This window comes from Fusarium redolens (genome assembly GCF_020744475.1).
Source record: "Fusarium redolens strain MPI-CAGE-AT-0023 chromosome Unknown BKA55scaffold_35, whole genome shotgun sequence".
Lineage (NCBI taxonomy): Eukaryota > Fungi > Ascomycota > Sordariomycetes > Hypocreales > Nectriaceae > Fusarium > Fusarium redolens.
Genome location: NW_025763698.1, coordinates 173,988 through 189,062, shown reverse-complemented (window position 1 = coordinate 189,062; position 15,075 = coordinate 173,988). Strand labels below are relative to the sequence as shown.

Here is a 15,075-nt window from a genome sequence, read left to right as displayed (position 1 = left end):
TAGACCTTTGTTAGCAGCCAAGCTCACTTCAGTGCAAATAGCATTTTTGCATAACCTTCAATATTATTAATTCAGTGACACGAGAGACAGGCCACCCGAACTTAAGTTAAATTATAAGAGATGCTAAAAAGATGTTACAGCCCAAGATTCTTTTTAACAAAATCCATATTTCACAAGACTAGTCTATAGGCGACTTGTGATTGATTGGCCGCCCGCAACAGATTTCGCAGCCTCCTTTCCAGCCTTGGCTCCAAAAACAGCACCTGAAGTCAGGCCGCTTCCACCAGGGTAATTGGAGTAGAACAGGCCTCCCACCATCTCTCCCGCAACATAGATGTTTGGCACTGGACAACCAGTTGAACCATGGATCAACTGAGCCGTTTGAGGGTCAACCTTGACACCACCAAATGTGAACGTGACACCGCAAGTAACCTTGACTGCCACATAAGGTCCCTTGTCCAAAGGCAGAGCCCAGTTAGATTTGGCCAAAGCAAGCTTCTTCGCGGAAGACTGCGTTGACAGCCCGTCTCTGATGGCAGGATCCCACTTGACATTGGGGTTCTCGCGACGGTGAGCATAGACTGCTTCGTTGTAATCATGAACCGTGTCAATAAAGACAGCCTTGTTTCGAAGACCGCGTTCTGCGCACTTGTCGGCGAGCTCCTCCAGAGTATTGGCAGTAATGCGCTCAACACGTTCCTCACGGTACTCTTCTGATCGGAGCCAACCGCTTGTTCTGGAATCCCAGACCTGGAAAGCAAGATGCTCGGGTTGTTGAAGGATAGCTCGACCAAACTTGGCATATGTGTAGTTTCGAAGATCGACACCTTCATCAACGAATCTCTCACCATCAATATTGAGCATGAGACCAAGAGGATATCCTGACTTGGTGTACTCGTTGGAAGCTTCTCGATCACCCGTGTTGGGGTTAGCATTCGCATCCCAAGCAACAGAGTGACAACCTGACCAGTTACCCACAGCCTGCGCGCCAAGCTGTTGGATAGCCAGTCCCAAAACATCGCCAGTGTTGTAAGGTGTCCCTCGAACCATGGCCAAGTCCCAGCCAGGTCCAAGGAATTGACTTCGCATCTGAGGGTTTGACTCGAAGCCGCCGGCAGCTAAGATGACTGCACCAGCGGTCAATGTGCGCTTGACACCATTAAGAGAGACATCAACGTCATAGCCGTCATCGAAAGAGTGCTTCTTCAATCCCGTCAGGCCAGTTGACCACGAAACTTGGACATTGTGTCTCTTGATGGCAGCAAGATAGTCCTGAATGAGACCCTTGCCTCCATCTTCGGTCTTGATACACATACCACCCCAGAACTTGATCCTCCCATCAACCTCATATGCTTGCCTGTTGAAGGAAAGTTGGAATCGGATCCCATTTGCAGCAAGCCATTTGATGGTAGCATTGGAGTTCTGAATAAGGCTCTTTGAGAGCTCAGGGTCTGAACGTCCCATGCAGACTCTGTCCATATCGTTTTGAAAGTCTTTCTCGGTATAAGGAGCAAGATCAATCTTCTCAGCTTGTTCCCGGGAGACGTTGTTGACGATTGGCAGGACATCTTGAAGTCCGCCATGGGCAATTCGATAGGCGCCAGCGGTGAAATAAGAGTTTCCACCGACCCAGTTCTCGGGGCACTTGTCGATCAGCAGGACACTTTCTGCGCCGTTCTGAGCTGCTGAGAGAGCTGCTGCAAACCCGGCGTTGCCACTGCCTACAACCAGGACACCGACTTGTTTGGGAAGAGGCATGGTAACGTGAGGCGGATGATTAGAAGAAGCGAATCAGTATGGCTGAGGTATCGAGAAATTGACTTCTAGTTGTGAAGATGGAAGATTAATTGTGGTATATGGAAGAGTTTATATAATAATTTGAAAGCTTTTGAAGTATGCTGTTGTCGCGATTACGCCACTCAAGACGCGGGGACTCATCCTCCGAGACGACAACCAAGCCACTCTGCAACTGCTTCCAATTGGTCCCATTGTTGGAAGAGTGTGGCTGATAGTGGAGAAGCTGAAAGACACCACGGAGACTGATTCTCCGAGTGATGGCTCGGTTACTTCGGCAAAGACAAGAACTCCACATTCCACTCGGAGCTTTCTTCTCCGGGCCTACAAACTTCAGTTACTGCTTGAAACTCTCCTGCAGTTGTGCGTCCCTGAAGGCCCTCTCTGCAACTATCTTATCATATCAATCGTATCATTCTCACCCCACTGTTTTGCGAAACCTTGCATAATGTCTTCTCGGGACAATGACGTGATAATGGTGGCAGACGATGGACCCAGTCAACGACAACCCAGGTCGTTAGCAAAAGCGTGTACGGCCTGTCGGACCAAAAAGATCCGTTGCGACGCTGCAAGGCCTGAATGTGGAAATTGTGTCAGTCAGAAACGCGAATGTGTCTATCGGAGAGAAACTCCACGAAAACGGTACGTCCTGCCGCATGGAGTTTGATTAGTCTAACAAGTGGCAGACCTACGTTTTCTCAGATTGGCAAATTGCAACGGGACCTGGCAACTCTTAAAGTGTTCCTGTTGACTCTCAAGAGAAGTAGTTCAGAGGAACGTGAGAAACTACTCAACGCAGCCGTTGATGAAGATGGGGCTGTCAGCTTGCTAGACTCTACTGAGACTGGCCCTGCAGAAGAGGCTTCATCACGAAAGGTCACAAGTCAACCTATCGAGAGAAATGCCACTACACCAATAGTTTCATCAGATGACGAGTTAAACATTGCCAACTTCATATCTGTCGATGATGCTGGCACAACAAACAGCTTCGGTCCATCATCTGCTTTACACAATCCTGCAAGGAATGTTACAGAAACACCATCATCTCACCAAGCAACGTCATCAGAACATGTCAAGAATGAACTGATAGCCAATGCCGCTTTACAAAGACACCTCGAGCACCAACTTACCAGACATGCAACAATTGCTGGAGAGCCAACAGAACTTGCACTTCATCTCCTAAATTTGCACTGGGCTCGTCAGCATCACACTTTTCTTCTCACATATCGGCCGGCTGTCATGCGGGACTTGGAGTGTTCCGGACCGTACTGCTCCGCTTTCATGCTCAATGCGATATTCGCATGCTGTAGCAAGTTCTCTCCGCGACCTGACGTTAGGGACGACCCAGACGATCCATCCAGCGTTGGCCGTCGTTTTTTCAAGCGCTGTGATGAGCTTCTTAGCAGCGACTCTCTCCTCACTAGACCACATATCTCAACGATCGTGGGACTTGTCCTCCTGGGCTCGACGTATAATGCTCGCGGAGAGACGTCCAAAGGCTGGCTATATACAGGATACGCATTACGAATGGTTTATGATCTTGGTCTTCATCTTGATCCAAAGCAGACAACAGACAACCCCGAAGAAATTGAGATCCGGCGACGGGTTTTCTGGGGCGCTTTTGTCTGCGATAAACTCCAGAGTCTCTATATGGGTCGCCCAGTGGCTATCAATCTACGTGACTCGCAAGTCTCTCGCGAGTTTCTCGACATGTATGAAGAAATGGAGCCATTTTATCCTTCGACGTTGGTCACAGGCTGCTCCTCATCTGGTCTTGGTGGAAATATGGCTGGTGCAATCCCCAGACACTCTGTTTCAACGTTCCAGCAGCTGTGCCTTCTCTCGAAGATAATGACGACAATAATTAATCGCTTTTATGTGGTTGGGGCCACGTTCTCAAATGCTCAGATCGATCTCCACAAGATTGAGCAAGCCTTGCAGGGATGGCGAGACAAGCTACCATCAGAGCTAGATTTTCAGCCATGGTTATCAACTAGCGCTACGATTCAAACTCCAAATATCATGGTCCTTCATAACGTCTATCACTCTCTTATCATTCTTGTTCACCGGCCTTTCATCTCAGATGGTCATCTTCGATCGACTGTCACGTCAGGTCGGTCATGGGAGCAATGCACCATTGCAGCAAGATGCATCACTAGCATATCCTCGGTCTACAAGTCGACCTATGGACTAAATGGGGCTCCTTATGTATTGGCGTATACGGTATATGTGGCGTGTACGATACATGTCCGTAATGCAGCTTCTCAGATCCAGACAGTCGATCATTTAGCGATGCTCAAGTCCAGTCTGGAATGCCTGGATGAACTATGCACAGCGAACCCCGGTGTCGCAAAACCGGCAAACAGTATCAGGCGCTTAATTGGGGCTAACCGGTTGAATTTGGTGACGGGTATGTCCAAACCTCCCCCTAATATTCGCTCGCATGATATTGAGCATTTTGAAGAATCAAGTTCTGTCAGGCAAAGCGACCTGTCGTTTGACTTGGATACAATTCAGAGCACGTTTTCTGTTCTTGACTGGTCAAACGCGGGATCCGATATGTTTCCCATGGGGGATTTCGAGTATGGTCTGCCCATTGATCCCTTGTTTGGCTGGATAAACGTCGCAACTCCGTCGCTGGATGAAGAGGCACCATCTGTGAGCAATACTCAGTTACTCCATCGACCATACCGATAAGGAAGAACCACGTTTCAAGAGCAGCTATATTTCACTGAATTTTCTTTTCAGCCCTGCTGTGTTTCATATCCATTGACTCAGCGATCTATGTACAATTAAGGCGCGAGCAAGATATAGGACCCATAGGGTCTGATGAAAGAGTTGATTCCAACGACATAATTATTAAAATCTGGTTCTGAATAATAAAGGAGCTTAGCTTTCATCCAAAGCACTGACTGTTCCGAGTTAAGCCTTATATTACACCATGATCTGTCTAGAGAGCGCATGTTCCCCTGAAACTACTAAACCAATCTGAGAGATCCCCATCGGGCACCTAAGTGTCAGCTAGGATCAATCGAAAAGACAATGACTGTAGAGCTTGTTTCAACCGCCAATGATTTTATACATAAATAGTGGCAATAGTCCCTCATTGCAGGACTGTGAGAGGCATGTTATGAGTAGACAAGATGTCTTACAACACCATTGACCACGTTTATCGGGTACTATGAGCTTTAATATTAGGACTAGTTTGCGAAGACTTCGGCATCATTCGATTTAGCTTACTCTCTAAGAACTCAGTGATACTAAGCCGTAGCCCATGTTTAGACTCTGATCTCAAGTTGACAAGGGTCAAGGGTTTGAGTATTAAGCATGGACGCTAATGCAGCCGCCTTACTGCTGCCCAGCTAGATTCCCCATCGCCAAGCCCCTCATTATACTTCCAGGATCTAAAGAGCCGATCCCGACGCTGTTTACACTTGATTCGGCGTCTTAAAAATCAGTATAGCTAATCCCGCCGGTGCATCAAACTCCGCAAAATTAGACAACGGCGGAATTAGGCATTTGCATCTATAAGCATATCACCACATCAGCGACCCCTAAGAGTATATCATTAAATCCAAGCCTTCCTACTTAAGAGAACCCAATCATTCTTGATATTATCATGCATATTATTAACATGTCCTCACCTCTACCCTCCGGATCCATCGTTCTCGTCACTGGCATCAATAGCTACATCGGCTCACACGTCGCCGACCAGCTACTAGAAGCTGGTTTTATTATCTGAGGAACGGTTCGAGATATCAGAAAAGTGGGAGGCTTGCTTAACCTTTGGGAGGATAAGTTTAGGAAAGACAAGGTCGAATTAGTCATCGTCAAAGACTTTTCAGCACCTGTAGCATTCAATGTAGCAGTCCAAGGTCTTTAACATTGCCCCAGCCTTAAATAAAACATATTTTGACAAATACAATGCAGGTGTCGCAGGTATTGCTCATGTCGCGAGCAATGTGACTTTCAATCCGGACCCCAACATGGTTATCCCGGATGTCGTCACTATGCTACACAGAAGTGTAATTGTAGCCTTAGGAACGAGGAAAATGGCTCGATTAATCTACTGATAGGAATGGGTTCCCATAATATCAACCGTGCTCGGCCGCTCTGGTGCACAAGAGCCGATCATGGGTAAGTGGGGCTAAGGGCCATTCGGCATTCCACAACAGAAAGGTCCAATTGGCTTAAGGTTAGACAACGCACTGATGCAACTGGGTGACAGGTGGAGCAGTCTGTGTGGGCGCTAACTATGCGGGGAGTACGAAGGATATACAGAGTACTCCGAGAATCCTTGAAACTGCGGCTAGCCGAGTGGGAACAGGATATTCCTAACACTACAGGTGCTTCATGCCGAGCAAAAATCTGAAGGAGCTACCCAGGACTATCAATGTCAGTCATGGACACCACAGAGAGTTTGTCCTCTGGGTACCTGGCCCTCCGGCAATTCACCTGCTTTCAACCTGCATGTATGTTTGGAAAGGATGTACATCGTGGTACCTGATGGCTACAGGATGATCGGCCACTCTGTCAAGCAATTCATACTTCAGCTTCTTCTTACGGTGATTTCTAGCAACCCATTACGCACATTTGAACAAACTAAAACGCAATCTTTGTCTCGCCTCTTTTTTGACGCCAGGAGTTTGTGGCCTCTAATAGTTCTGGGCAATTTCGTGCCAACCTACCCCGTTTCTGCAAGAACGGGATGCTCACCTCATACTCTAGTACCTGATCTAGGGCCTATTTATACTTTGCTGCGAGTATGGATGTGCTACTGCTAAGGGTAAAGCCCCCTATGCCAACTTATCTATAAGAACCTGCAAGATGTTAGAAACTTCGTTGGCAGATGCAGGCTTGACGTAATAGACATAGATAGTCTCCAGCTGCTTCTGGTCCCAGATTGTGAAGTTGCTATCGGAGTCGTCGTAGTGCAGCCTGCCGGGAAGCTCGGAGGCCAAGATCTCGCACTAGTCTAGTTAGACAAAGGCTTTTTGTATTATTTAGCATTCCACACGTACAGACTGCTGGCAATTCGTCCCATCGCGATGGAGGGGCAAATCATCTTTTTGATGTCCGAGGCCGGCAGCGTTCGTCGACACAAACAAGTGGCCGAGCAAGTATAAGTGCGTAAACTTCATCTTGCTGACATTCAATGGAACAAGAAGCTGAGGAATATGTTGGAAAATGCATATAAAGTGTTCTATCAACTGTCAGTTCGTGACATCCAACTCATTTTACGTACAAAAATTCCTGCCCGAGACAGGAGATTGCTTGCGTCACTGTTGGCGTTCGGGCCTATCCCTGTAGTCGACATCGCCCTCCAGTGCGTATTTTGCCCCACCTGACCCCATGTACAAGATAATTACACAAGCTTGCCTTAGGGTAGAGTGAAAAGACGTGTCAACCTACTGTAGCGGGTCGACTTTTATTGCAAGTAACCATGCACATATATCGGTACTGATAGGGCTTGTCGATACGAGCCAATTATGTACAACATGATTAATATACTGTGATTGGCAAGAAACCCCCTGTTGTGACCGCTTTGGAGGGCTATGCCGCCTAAAGGGATAGAGCAGGGTGACGGACCGAATCGATACTGCCCAAAGTGACCATGGAGAAGAAGCAACTTCCGACGATATATTGGCGGTGATTGTTTCCACATTGTCCAGAGAATCCGGAAATAGAGTTGTGCATTAGGTGCTCATCCCGGCAATGGTGCGTAAGTAGGTTGCATTAGCGTTGACCCTGGTGCGTCGATTGGCCCCGTTATCGCTGCAGATGCTAGTGCGTCATCCAGTTGCATTGGTTAGCGTCTCCGGAAAGCTAACCGTGATAAATCATGAGCTAGTGGCCTGTTCTCTATTGTCGAAGCATATCTTCACAAACTTTCGATAATGTTCTCTGACAGTGCCGTGTCGTCTGTTTGGCATAAATACGTCGCACATGTCAATGCACACTACTCCTTCCAAGTCAATCCAAACTCCTCTGTTCCTGATCATCTTCTTCCCTGTCCTTGCCCACTCAGAGAGTTGCAATAAGCCTGTTCCGCATCAGCCATGGCTTTTCCAACTCCACCAGAGCCCAAGACTGAGCTAGGTCGCTATCGCATCCTGGCCAGCACTGCGGGTGTGAGAGTGTCACCACTCGCGTTGGGGGCCATGTCTATTGGCGTGTCATGGGCTTCTTGGATGGGTGCAATGGACGAGGAGCAGTCTTTCAAACTTTTGGACGCATACGCCGATGCTGGCGGCAACTTTATCGACACCGCCAACAACTACCAAGATGAGGATTCGGAGCTGTATCTGGGAAGATGGATGGCGGCCAGGAACAATCGGGATCTCATGTTTGTGGCGACCAAGTTTACAAACGATTTTCGTGGATGGGAGATTGGCTTGGGAAAGACTGTCAACTACGCTGGAAATCACAAGAAATCCCTCCGGTTGTCTGTTGAGGCTTCACTCCGAAAGCTACAGACGAACTACATAGACTTGCTCTACGTACACTGGTGGGACTGGTCGACGTCGATTGAGGAACTGATGGACTCGCTCCACATCCTCGTCGAACAAGGCAAAGTCCTTTACCTCGGCGTCTCCGACACCCCGGCCTGGGTTGTCTCAGCAGCCAACACGTACGCGAAAGCGCACGGCAAAACTCCCTTCTCTGTCTACCAAGGTCGCTGGAACCTCATGCATCGAGATTTCGAGCGTGACATCATTCCCATGGCACGACACTTTGGCATGGCGCTGTGCCCTTGGGATGTCCTCGGCGGTGGCCAACTTCAGACAAGGGCGCAACGGGCGGCTCGTCAAGAGTCTGATCCAACAGGTCGTGGCAGCCAGCAAAGCGAAGAGGCTCTCAGAGTGAGCGACGCGCTGGAAAAGGTGGCTGCCGAGCACGGAAAAACGAGCATTCAGCAGGTTGCACTCGCGTACGTGATGCACAAGGCGCCGCATGTATTCCCGCTTGTCGGTGGTCGGAAAGTCGAGCATCTCCACGACAACATCAAGGCACTGAGCATCAGATTGACAGATGATCAAGTCAAGTACATTGAAAGCATCAAATCATTCGATCTTGGCTTCCCGCTGGATTTCATTGGCGAAGACCCCCGGGAGACTGGGCAATCAACCCCTATGATGGAGTCCTTGCTTGGCGGAAAGATAGCTTGGAAGAAGACGTCGACAGCTATGGGCTATATCTGACATGGCGATACTCGAGATATAAGTGTTATCATTAGCTTCTGTATATCCTCAATCCACCATGATCTAAGGGTGCGACCGTTTTGTTGAGATGATGCGTGACAATTAAGATTCACGATCAGCTATCATGTTGTAGAGTACATGGTCGAGAAATCAGGGGGCGCAACCATCACTGCAGAGCGTGTACGACTAGTGGTTGTGATATGTAGTCTTTGGCAGGCTGATGCAAGAGCACGGACGGGGTTGGTCAGGAGCAAGACAATGTTTTCTCTCTGTCGTACAGTTGAATATCTTGGCTAGCTACTGTTCAATCGAGTCAAAGCTATTAGCTGGGGCTTCCCTTTATTCACGCGACCAGACTTCCTGAAGGAATGCTTCCAGACCTATGAACTTATAGTCAGGCAGTAGCTGATTCCACTCATTTGTCGCCGCCCATGCCCCTCGGGCGGTCGCGATCAATGTGCCTATCACAATGTCCCTCTTGAACGCCTCATGCTGGCCCTTTGGAAAATCAGCCATGGTTTGGTCAGGCAAAGGTGGCAACCAGCTTGTTTTCAGGACGCCTGCCTGAAGGTCGTCCGCCTCAACCCATTCGATAGTCCATGACTCCCCTGCAGAGTTCATAGCAGTTAGTGCCGTGGCGTGGAGAAATTGTTCACCCCTTTTAACCATATGACATGATTCACACACACTTACCTCGTACTTTCTCTCCCAGCTCTATGAGCTCTGCGACTGTAACTTCATTTCCTGCGATACCCCCCACTGTAGGCCATTCGCCTTCGTACTCCACCGCACGAGCAACGACCGCCACGATGTCTTGAACAGCCGTGTATGTCACTTTACTCTGTAGGTGGTTTTGATCTGCGATGGCGCGCATATCCTTGAGGTCGAAAATGACTGGAAAGAGGGTGAGGTGTTTGGTTGTCTGATGAGGATACCCAAGGTAGTTCATGAACAGTCCGGGGTGGAACAAAGTGTACTCCAGGACCTGCAATATCTGTGTCAGCAGGTGCGAGATAGATCAAGTTAATTGTGACTTGGCGGGAGCTCATGGTTTACCTTCTCTTCCCGGTTTAGTTCTTGCAGATACGTGCGGACACCGAGTTTACTGGCGTACCATGGCACGGTATCTCTGATTTCTTCGAGCTTTATGCCGCTATTTCCCGCGATTAGTTACCGTGGAGCCCCAACTTATTCGAGCCCTTACATAGACCACTCGCTGGCAGCGTATCGCTTAACGCCTGCGTCAAGGGCAGCATCGATCAAACGCTTCTGGGTGGCTCCTTCTGGGTCTTTGTGGGCTATGAAGAAACACAGGACGGTGTGAACGCCGCTGAGAAGACGAGCCAACACTGACCTATCTTCATAGTTTGTCTGCGCCCACTGAACCCCAGAAAGTGTTGGAAGTGACGTGGGATCCTGCAATGTTAGCCGTGTTTTCTTCGAGTTTCGGCACGGTCCCAATGGAGCAGTACCTTCCGGACTAGACCAACTATCTCGTGTTTACCAGTCTCAACGAGTCCATCCAAGACCTCACGGGCCAGCTCTAAATCACGGGCAAGAATGATTAGCTACCGAGATAGAAGACTGTACAGTTTACAAGGTAGCATACGTCCAGAAGCCCCTGCAATGGCAATTTTTACCATGTTGAGTGCCAAAATGTGGGCGATTATAAAAACGAGGCTTTTGCAGGCACCACGTAATGGGACTTAAACTCTATCGGAAGATATATGAGAAACCATTGAGCACATCGACGTATGTGACAGCGGATTTATGGAAAGCAAATCGGGATGATTCAGATGCTTTATAATCACAGGACGACTTGTATGTTGCAGCAAGCGGAGTTTGCTTCAGCCACGCCTCTCACCGGTGGTCTCGGCGACATAAGCGGGATGAGCAGAGCGGAGTTTGCGGGCTGTCACAGATGGAGAATGCGTGCCAGCCAGATAAGTTTTCAGAGCGTAGAGTATCTATAACGTTAGATAAAAAATCACTCGGCATTCCGGGATGTACGACTCCACTGCAAGGTTGACCGCTGAATAGGATTTCTAAGCATGGCGTTGAAGGGCGTTTATTAACTACTTATGCCTCTAAGATGTATTACGGGGAGCATTTTGTGACCGCACAAGCCCCTTAGGCTGTCAGCGAATACCGATATCATATGTTCTCTCCTGGCGCCCGAAATAAGCTTATCTGGAAAGATTTGTTTCCTCGTTCCCCTTCTCCAAAATGTCCACTCATCCTCACTATACCTCCAAGCTTGTAGGGACGCGTGTCCTCGTTATTGGCGGCACCACTGGTGTTGGCTTGGCGGTTGCTGAAGCCTGCATTGACTCTGGAGCTGCTTCTGTCATTATCTCGAGCTCAAACATCGACCGAATAAACGCTGCTGTATCGCATTTGCGAGATTACTGCCCCGACGCAAACTGTCATATAATTGGCTTTCCCTGCGATCTGAAGCAAGAGAAGTCTCTCGAGACCAACATCGAAGCGCTTTTCGGCGCGTCGACGTCGAATGGAACTAACAACCTCGACCATGTTGTTGTAACTGCCGGCGATCGACCCACGCCAAGGCCGCTGAACGAAGTCGATTTCAATTTCATCAAGGAAGCTGGAATGATACGTTTCTTTGCTCCTTTGTTGGTGGCAAAATATGCCGCAAAGCATCTAGCGTCAGGTTCCGCATCCAGCATTACGTTCACGTCTGGCATCAGTGCATACAGACCCTATCCCAGCTGGAATGCGATCGGCGCGTACATCTCCTCCTTGGAAGGCATGACAAGAAGTCTAGCTGTGGAGTTAAAGCCAACGCGTGTCAACCTCATCTGTCTAGGCCCAGTCGACACAGACCTCATGAGCCACTTTTATCCTGACCCCGAGAAACGCAAGAAAGCTCTGGAGGCTATCTCGGAGAGAGCTGTGACAGGGGCAGTTGGCAAAGTCCATGATGTTGCAGAATCATACCTGTATTGTATGAAGGACCATAATCTATCGGGTTCCATGATAAAAACAGACGCAGGAATGTTATTGGTTTAAAAGGCCATTTTGCAATGGAGACAGGTATCATAGAAACAAGAGCTACAGACACTGAATTACACGGATTCTGCCTCATGTAAACATGTGACTTCACTAGCAGCTGAGATAAAAGGCATAGAATCGTCGCTTGGAACTCTCAGTATTTGATTCTACCTGCTTGTTTGAGATTTATGGCATTGATATCTCTAGTAATCTCGCCAATTGTGACGTTTCTGATGCGCTTCCAAGGCCGGCCTGGACAACCACAGATCAATGTGGGCTATCAGAGGGCTACTAGGCAAATAGATAGATCTATGGAAAGTTGTTCTCGTCCTTTGTCAGATAAAGCTCCCTTAGTTACTCCCATGGGTAGCCTATTTGCATCCTCGTGGCCCCGTCTTTGCCCAAGTAAGCATAGTTGGCCACAATTGGCAAGCCACTGCACCGTAAGTTCATCTCACATTGGGCTTGTTTACGTGATCTCCAAGACTCATATAGTTAAAGAGGAAGACATGTGAAAAGTCTCTTCACATTCTAGCTATTGAACCCATCTAGGTAGATATTTTATATCTATGGCTATGCAACTCTTCCAGTGCTCGGTTGTCGTGGCAGATTTAGTGGTTGAACGTCTAGGCTGCTGTCGCTGAGGCCGTTGCCACTAGGTTGGATCCGTGCTACGGTCCCTTCGACGAGCTATGTGACGGTTCTCAGGGGCACATCACTCCTCGTTGACCAGGACATAATGAAATCTGTCTTTGACTACCTCAAAATCAGCCATCGCCTGGTTTGCCTCCTTCGTTAGCCGCTGTTCGACCCATGGCTAGACATTCTTCTCCACTGCCAGGTACATCATTTCGCGAATGTACGCAGGCGAGCCAAGCCCAAAGCCTGCAACAATCAGCCCTTTTTGGAGCAAGGGGAAGACTGCAAGAGCCTAAAGAGAGGTCTGGGCTACTCATCAAGCCGCGGCTGCTTACGGATTCCCGGATTTGTACTTTTCCCTTGTGAGATATGAATTTGTTGAAGGGAGGTGGAGACTCATAGCAAGCATGTGAAATTTGTGGATCGCTGTGCAACTAGTGAGAAGGGACTAAGAACTTTCGAGGTCAGTCTTTCAAAACTTCCACTAAGAGAGCGTACCTGCATTCCCCATGCTTCAAACGAAGGGCCCATGAACAGCTGGCAACGCTAATGCAGCTGGCTTACTGGCACAGCAGTCTGTGCGGGAGCTAAATATGTGGAGACATGATTTGAAGCCCCCGAAATGGTTGCTGAAGTAGGAACCATGTGCATTTTACAAGTTGCCAGCGAAGCACATCCTCCACCAATGGCAACCGATTCGATGCCGTCTCCGACAGAGAGTTCCTTCTCAAGCCTGAGCTTCTCCAGTGCCACTTCCATATCAGCCTTAGCTTGCCTGTTCTCTTCTGAGTTCTCGGGAAAAAGTGGATGAGTACATAGCCATTTCTCGAGGGCTTCCGGGCTGGTTGAATCCGCGATGGATCCCTTGACTAGCTTCTGATGCACGTACTCACGCAGTTGTTTTAGCTTATTAAGGTATTCATCATCTTCGTTTGACTCCTCCAACCCGTCCAAGTCTTTAACTAATGCCCCGGGCGTCTGCAGTCCCCGATCCCCAACAAATATATGCTGCCCCTGCTGCTCGACCATTTTTACCACCCTCTGCCGGTTCCCTAGCTGCACCGCGACATGCAGTCCTGTTCTCCCATGGCCTGGGTCACCCTTATCCAGCAATGCAAGGATAATATCTTCCATCTCCAACCGCCACTGATACAGCTCCTCCTTATCTGGCGACTTCGTACTCTACGTAGGAGAGGACATCTGCGGCCGCTAGCCAGCATCAACAGCTATACCCAGAAGCTTATTCAGCATCTTGCTCGACTCGATTTGTGCTCCCGCCTGAAGCAGTGCATGCACCCCTGGGGCGTTTCCCGCATACACCGCCATCGCGAGTGGCGTCAACCCCCTACGGCCGTATTTATGAGCGCCCTAACGCGCTCGTGTTCCAGCAAGTGGAAGAGGACATGCATTCCCCGCACCGGGGACTGCCCCATGGCCGCGCTTTGCAGGATGGTCGATGGTGGTTTCTAAGGCTCTGGGTGCTCCTTGACCGTGAATGAAGAGCGGTAGGAGGGGATCGTGCGGGTGGGCGAGATCGAAGAGGCCAAGCGGTGGGACGGTCGGGACGGTCCAGAGAGAGTCGCGATAGCTCCGTTCGGAGTCAAGGAGATAGGGGAGGATGTGGTGAAGATTCAAGGCGACAGCGAGAGGATAGGTATTTGTGGTCCAGCCGATTGCTCTGAGATAATCCTGTGGCTCTACATCAAGCTTTGTGTGAAGGAATACTTCGACGAGGGGGCCGTTCTTGGTCGCTATGGCTACTTCTAGCGGTGTACCCGATATCATGCGATCGCCCATTCGAATCCCGGGACCTGGGATACTTTCTAGCAAGCATTCCTTGCCTCCCGTCCTGAGTTACGAAGTAGAACATATGACGCAAAGGACATCGAAGAAACCCAAAAACAGGTCTTGATTGCGTCAATCGAAGCTCTTCAGATTTGCATTGATACCGTTAGTAGACGAAGAGCTTGAGGTATTTCAGTCGAGATCAGGGCACTATTTGTTTGGCCGGTGCTGCTTCCTAAGGAGTTCTTGGATCTGGCCCGAGATAATCACCCCATGGCTTTGGTATTACTGGCTCACTACAGCGTCATGATATATTGGGCAGAGCCCGAATGCTGGTTTCTTAAGTCGTGGTCCAAGCGACTAATCGGCGATATCGTCCAGAAGCTAGCTGGGACTCCGTGGGCATCCCATAATGATTGGACCGTTAGGTGCATCCATTCGAGCTAAAATAAATATTCCTCCATCTTTATGGCATCATGATGTTTCGTTTAAGCTACTTTGGCGGTGATTGCACAATCAAATTATATTCCAACTATTTAGGATCTCTGTAGATTAGTTATTTATCTCTAGTATGTTTGGGCTTGAATACTCTATGATGCTCTGTTTTGCCAAGTTCTCAGTGGTTAGTACAACATGCCAA

The 15,075-nt window shown here is 48.9% G+C and overlaps 7 protein-coding genes across 7 annotated transcripts; 3 read left to right on the top strand and 4 right to left on the bottom strand.

Moving 5' to 3' along the window:
• Window positions 1-95: 95 nt before the first annotated feature.
• Window positions 96-1,853, bottom strand: BKA55DRAFT_586574 (uncharacterized protein). The gene has a single exon (XM_046194581.1). The coding sequence runs from the start codon at window positions 1,756-1,758 to the stop codon at window positions 184-186; it is 1,575 nt and encodes a 524-aa protein (XP_046041192.1). The 5' UTR covers window positions 1,759-1,853; the 3' UTR covers window positions 96-183.
• A 231-nt stretch (window positions 1,854-2,084) lies between these two features.
• Window positions 2,085-4,716, top strand: BKA55DRAFT_586572 (fungal-specific transcription factor domain-containing protein). Its single transcript, XM_046194580.1, has 3 exons — window positions 2,085-2,436; window positions 2,481-4,204; window positions 4,259-4,716. The coding sequence occupies exons 1-3, from the start codon at window positions 2,243-2,245 to the stop codon at window positions 4,489-4,491; spliced, it is 2,151 nt and encodes a 716-aa protein (XP_046041191.1). The 5' UTR covers window positions 2,085-2,242; the 3' UTR covers window positions 4,492-4,716.
• Window positions 4,717-6,358: 1,642 nt separating this feature from the next.
• On the bottom strand, window positions 6,359-7,111 carry BKA55DRAFT_720721 (uncharacterized protein; the record flags this gene model as incomplete). Its single annotated transcript, XM_046201000.1, has 3 exons — window positions 6,359-6,764; window positions 6,816-6,962; window positions 7,040-7,111. 3 exons carry the CDS (start codon window positions 7,109-7,111, stop codon window positions 6,591-6,593), a joined length of 393 nt encoding a protein of 130 aa, XP_046041190.1. The 3' UTR covers window positions 6,359-6,590.
• Window positions 7,112-7,644: 533 nt separating this feature from the next.
• Window positions 7,645-9,235, top strand: BKA55DRAFT_586571 (NADP-dependent oxidoreductase domain-containing protein). Its single transcript, XM_046194579.1, has one exon. It carries the CDS (start codon window positions 7,854-7,856, stop codon window positions 8,994-8,996), a length of 1,143 nt encoding a protein of 380 aa, XP_046041189.1. The 5' UTR covers window positions 7,645-7,853; the 3' UTR covers window positions 8,997-9,235.
• A 100-nt stretch (window positions 9,236-9,335) lies between these two features.
• On the bottom strand, window positions 9,336-10,783 carry BKA55DRAFT_744549 (uncharacterized protein; the record flags this gene model as incomplete). The annotated part of the gene is made up of 6 exons (XM_046201600.1): window positions 10,606-10,783; window positions 10,469-10,539; window positions 10,201-10,412; window positions 10,053-10,149; window positions 9,690-9,981; window positions 9,336-9,604 (listed from the first exon to the last, which is right to left on the bottom strand). Exons 1-6 carry the CDS (start codon window positions 10,637-10,639, stop codon window positions 9,336-9,338), a joined length of 975 nt encoding a protein of 324 aa, XP_046041188.1. The 5' UTR covers window positions 10,640-10,783.
• A 298-nt stretch (window positions 10,784-11,081) lies between these two features.
• On the top strand, window positions 11,082-12,029 carry BKA55DRAFT_657484 (uncharacterized protein; the record flags this gene model as incomplete). The annotated part of the gene is made up of 1 exon (XM_046197485.1): window positions 11,082-12,029. The coding sequence occupies exon 1, from the start codon at window positions 11,223-11,225 to the stop codon at window positions 12,027-12,029; it is 807 nt and encodes a 268-aa protein (XP_046041187.1). The 5' UTR covers window positions 11,082-11,222.
• Window positions 12,030-12,778: 749 nt separating this feature from the next.
• On the bottom strand, window positions 12,779-14,127 carry BKA55DRAFT_681733 (uncharacterized protein; the record flags this gene model as incomplete). The annotated part of the gene is made up of 3 exons (XM_046198267.1): window positions 13,215-14,127; window positions 12,986-13,098; window positions 12,779-12,896 (listed from the first exon to the last, which is right to left on the bottom strand). The coding sequence occupies exons 1-3, from the start codon at window positions 13,782-13,784 to the stop codon at window positions 12,779-12,781; spliced, it is 801 nt and encodes a 266-aa protein (XP_046041186.1). The 5' UTR covers window positions 13,785-14,127.
• Window positions 14,128-15,075: the final 948 nt, after the last annotated feature.

What these genes read in the sequence shown, in the direction of transcription:
- BKA55DRAFT_586574 (XM_046194581.1), bottom strand. Translation starts at nt 1,758, where the DNA reads ATGCCTCTTCCCAAACAAGTCGGTGTCCTGGTTGTAGGCAGTGGCAAC.
- BKA55DRAFT_586572 (XM_046194580.1), top strand. Translation starts at nt 2,243, where the DNA reads ATGTCTTCTCGGGACAATGACGTGATAATGGTGGCAGACGATGGACCC. An exon ending in AGAGAAACTCCACGAAAACG is followed by an intron (nt 2,437 to 2,480) that starts GTACGTCCTGCC and finishes AACAAGTGGCAG; the next exon opens with ACCTACGTTTTCTCAGATTG. An exon ending in CCGGTTGAATTTGGTGACGG is followed by an intron (nt 4,205 to 4,258) that starts GTATGTCCAAAC and finishes AGCATTTTGAAG; the next exon opens with AATCAAGTTCTGTCAGGCAA.
- BKA55DRAFT_586571 (XM_046194579.1), top strand. Translation starts at nt 7,854, where the DNA reads ATGGCTTTTCCAACTCCACCAGAGCCCAAGACTGAGCTAGGTCGCTAT.